This window comes from Cajanus cajan, chromosome 9, assembly GCF_000230855.2.
Source record: "Cajanus cajan strain Asha chromosome 9, NIPB_CcT2T_4, whole genome shotgun sequence".
NCBI classification, from domain to species: domain Eukaryota; kingdom Viridiplantae; phylum Streptophyta; class Magnoliopsida; order Fabales; family Fabaceae; genus Cajanus; species Cajanus cajan.
Window position 1 is genome coordinate 2139690 of NC_138525.1, and position 3998 is coordinate 2143687.

General features: G+C 23.6%; 1 protein-coding gene across 1 annotated transcript; it reads left to right on the plus strand.

Moving 5' to 3' along the window:
• The first annotated feature begins 224 nt into the window (after nucleotides 1–224).
• Nucleotides 225–2754, plus strand: LOC109795346 (putative pectinesterase 55). The gene is made up of 5 exons (XM_020354813.3): nucleotides 225–496; nucleotides 1445–1616; nucleotides 1708–1917; nucleotides 2010–2251; nucleotides 2429–2754. Exons 1-5 carry the CDS (start codon nucleotides 231–233, stop codon nucleotides 2595–2597), a joined length of 1059 nt encoding a protein of 352 aa, XP_020210402.2. The 5' UTR covers nucleotides 225–230; the 3' UTR covers nucleotides 2598–2754.
• Nucleotides 2755–3998: the final 1244 nt, after the last annotated feature.

The following is a 3998-nucleotide window of genomic DNA, read 5'->3' on the forward strand; positions in this document are numbered from 1 at the left end:
TTAGATTTTATTTTTATTTGATTATTGAAGAAATTTTTTAAATGACATAAAATAACTAGAAAAAGTTATTAATTATTCATAAAAATAACTTAAAAAATTTAATATTTTTCAATATATAGTTAATGTATTAGTTTTTTTTTTTGTTTCTTTTCTTGAATTTACAAAAGTAGAAATAACTTTTTCCCCTCAAATATAAAAAAAGATATTCTTTTTTTTAATATTTAAAACGGATGTTTATGCTCCTAAAACTCACTCAACACATATCCTCTGTTATGGAATTGTCTCCTAGATCAATAGCTTTCATTTTAATCTTATTTATTAGCTATTTCTTTTGTTTTGGTGTCGCTGTAGATTGCGGTGGGAAGAATGTTTCATATATCATTACTGTTGGTCGATCTGACAAAGTGACGTTTAGAACAATTCAAGTTGCCATTGATTCTATAAAGAGTAACAATGATCAATGGGTCAAGATTCACATAAAAGCTGGCTTATATATGTAAGTTAAATATGTATAATTTATAACATCGTGTAAAAAAAAATTTATTTTTCTATCCAGTTTTTATTTTTATTTTTTATTAACAAACAAGATTTTTTGTTTAAAAAAAATATAAAGAATACCATGTTTCAAAGCAACATTCTTATAACTACACATAAATTATTAATTCATTGAATATTAAACAAAATGTATACATCATCGTGAAATTAAAATAAGATAACACTTGCATATTTTTAAAATTAAATTATTTTCACAAATCCCAAAAATCAATCTACAATTAACAAATTAATTATTCCCGCCTTGCTAATTTTTTTGTTATTTTTCAAATCATTTTTATTGTCTTTACTCTTCGGTGAGACTTACCATTTATTCAGCCAAAAAAACGTTAGACTTATTCTACAATAAAATGCATAGAAAAATCTAAAACAGTGATTTTACTCAAGATTTTATATTCTCCGTTGATTCTAGCAAATATATATATATATATATATATATATATATATATATATATATATTATCATTTTCAAAAATAATTAATAATTTTTATGTATTAATTATTTTATTATTAATAATAAAAATAACTTTAGGGAATTTTTTTTCCGTTATTTTTAACGTTTACAACACATGATATTTTTAAAGAGTAATGTTCAAACTCACTACAATATCCCAATTAAAGATACTTCGTACATAATCACAACAAAAAAAAATCTGTTTCCACCAAAAATATTCATTACCATTTTGATAGTGTGCATTTAATATTGATAGCCCAATTTGTTTATCTTGTAACATGTTTGACATTTTTTTTTGGTTGATGTTGGCATTACCTTTTGTTTTTTAAAACAGCACTTTTCATGTAATTTTCTCACTCCTGAATTTAAAACTTTTTTCAAAATTTACGTACCCTTTCATAAACATGTATATAGTTATTTTTATATTATAATTATGTAGAGAAAAAGTTCATATTCCTCTAGAAAAGCCGTGCATCATTTTAGAAGGAGAAGGCAGTCAAACTACAATCATAAGTTTCTCAGATCACTCCTCATTCAAACAAGGAACAAGTCAAAGTGGTACATTCATTTCCTCGTCATCCAATGTGATTGCAAGTGACATTACTTTCAAGGTAAACACAAAATCAATTGATAAAACAACCATACATTTGGATAACTCTCTAATATATTATTTATTTTTAATGTATTGTTACATAATTGTAGAACTCATATAATATAGACGATAAGGGAAGCAATCAAATATTACCAGCAGTGGCGGCAACAATATATGGAGACAAATCTTTCTTCTTTAGGTGTAGTTTTGTAGGCTATCAAGATACTTTATTTGATGTGGGTGGACGCCATTATTTTAAAGATTCTTACATTCAAGGCGAAGTTGATTTTATTTTTGGTAATGGACAATCTTATTATGAGGTAATTACATTGATATATATTTTTTAATTCTATTTTTGAAAATGAAATGATGAAACATTCATTTTAACATGCTTTTATTTTGTAAGTTGTAGAATTGTTTGATTAATGCTATTGGAAGAAATAGAAAATTACCAGGTTTTGTCACGGCTCAAAGCAGAGACTCATCAAATGATCCAGGTGGTTTTGTATTTGAAGGGGGTTCTGTTATAGGAAATGGTGAAGTAAATTTAGGAAGGGCATGGCGTGCTTACTCTAGAGTTATATTTCATAATACAAACTTTTCTTCGATAGTAACCCCTCAAGGATGGAATGCGGCAAGTTATGGTGGCCAAGAGTAAGTTTAAATAAAGAAATGATCATTATACTTTATGACTATATATTATGAATAAACTTATTATTTTATGTTTTAATTTAGAAAATATGTATTTTATTGGTTTGTATTAATATTTTATATTGTAAAAAGTTTTCTTTTTTCTTCATTTTCTCTTAATTTATTAATAAATATTTGTAGGAATAAGTTTACTTATGCCGAAGTTGATTGTAAAGGACCTGGGGCTGATACTTCAAAGCGTGTTCCATGGACGAAAAAATTGAGTTCTTCACAGATGAAAGAATTTTCTTTAGCATCTTTTATCAATAAAGATAGTTGGCTTGATAATTTACCAACTATCTCCCAGTAATTTATTTTTCCTAGCTTAAGTTGAGATTTTTTGTATGGACAAGTTTAGTTGGATGATCTCAATTTATCGATCTTTGTAAGCTCAACTAAAATGTAGTAATTTTTCATATGAACAATCTTATATATTTGTATTAAATAAAAGTGAAAAGTTATTTTGTTATATTATTCCTTTTATGTTAATTTTTTATTTTATTTTTAAACAATAATGTCTTTAATGGTTTGAAAACAAAAAAAAAGTTTTTTCATGTTTGAAGGAAAAAGTCATGACGAGCTCATTCACTAAAGAGAATAAAAAAAATTCTCTAATATATTTGGATGGGGAATTTAAATAAAGTAATTCATTTATTTGAAGAATTTTAAATTTTTTGGAGTGAAATACCTTGTTTGGATGGAGAATTTATAAAGAATTTGAAATTCAAGCATTTATGAAATTCTTTGAAATAGTAGAATTTCAAATTCTCCCAAAAAAGTAAGAATTTGAAATTCCTCGTATTTTTCTTCTTCTTATTTCACTTATATATTTTATCTTATTTCTTATCTCTTCATGTTTTTATTATTGAATATTTAAAAATATTTTTAAAATTATTAAATATTATCTAATATTAATTTTTAAAATTATTAAATATTTAAAAATTAGTTAATATTTATTTTTATAAAATTTAATTTAAAAATTCTCAACATATAAATATATTTTTAAAATCAATTTTACGATGGTGGAATCAAATTATCATATTCAACTTAATAATTTAAAATTTAAGAAATTTGAATTAACTTATCCAAATAAAATATTTTAAGAATGATAGAAATTGAAATCAAAGTAATTCAAGTACCAAGAATTTAAAATTCCTTGAATTTATAAAATTCCTTGAATTTATAAAATTCCTTGAATTTATAAAATTCCTTGAATTTATAAAATTCCTTGAATTTGTAAAATTTCTTATCCAAACACACCATAAGATTACAATTTATTAGATATTTATAATGAAGTTAAGCAACTTCAAGATGAAAATCTTTGGTGAACATTTTATTTATTTTAATTGTCCATATTTTTTATTAAAAAATTATATGAATCGAAACATGAAAAATTATATTGTGTCACAAGTTGCAAGAGAAATTTAATTCCATCAAGAATTTGATTGTAGTTATTCCATTAAAAATATACCTATTTTAATTAATGGATGAAATGACAAATAATATGGTGTTAATATAAAAGATGATGCATAGCAACGACATGATATGACATGTGAAAACATTTAAAAAAAAATTGGTCAGATTGTCAAACATTATATATGTATACAAAACCCTGAAATTGTTAAAAAATAAAAAATAAAAATTGACATCACCAAGAATCTTGATAAGTTAAAGAACATAAAAAAAAGTACTTGTTGTTCATGTAATTTTT

Excerpts from the sequence above, each read along its gene's own strand:
- LOC109795346 (XM_020354813.3), top strand. The coding sequence starts at position 231 with ATGTTTATGCTCCTAAAACTCACTCAACACATATCCTCTGTTATGGAA. Across the intron at positions 1,617-1,707 it reads CAAGTGACATTACTTTCAAG|AACTCATATAATATAGACGA; the intron begins GTAAACACAAAA and ends ACATAATTGTAG. Across the intron at positions 1,918-2,009 it reads ATGGACAATCTTATTATGAG|AATTGTTTGATTAATGCTAT; the intron begins GTAATTACATTG and ends TGTAAGTTGTAG.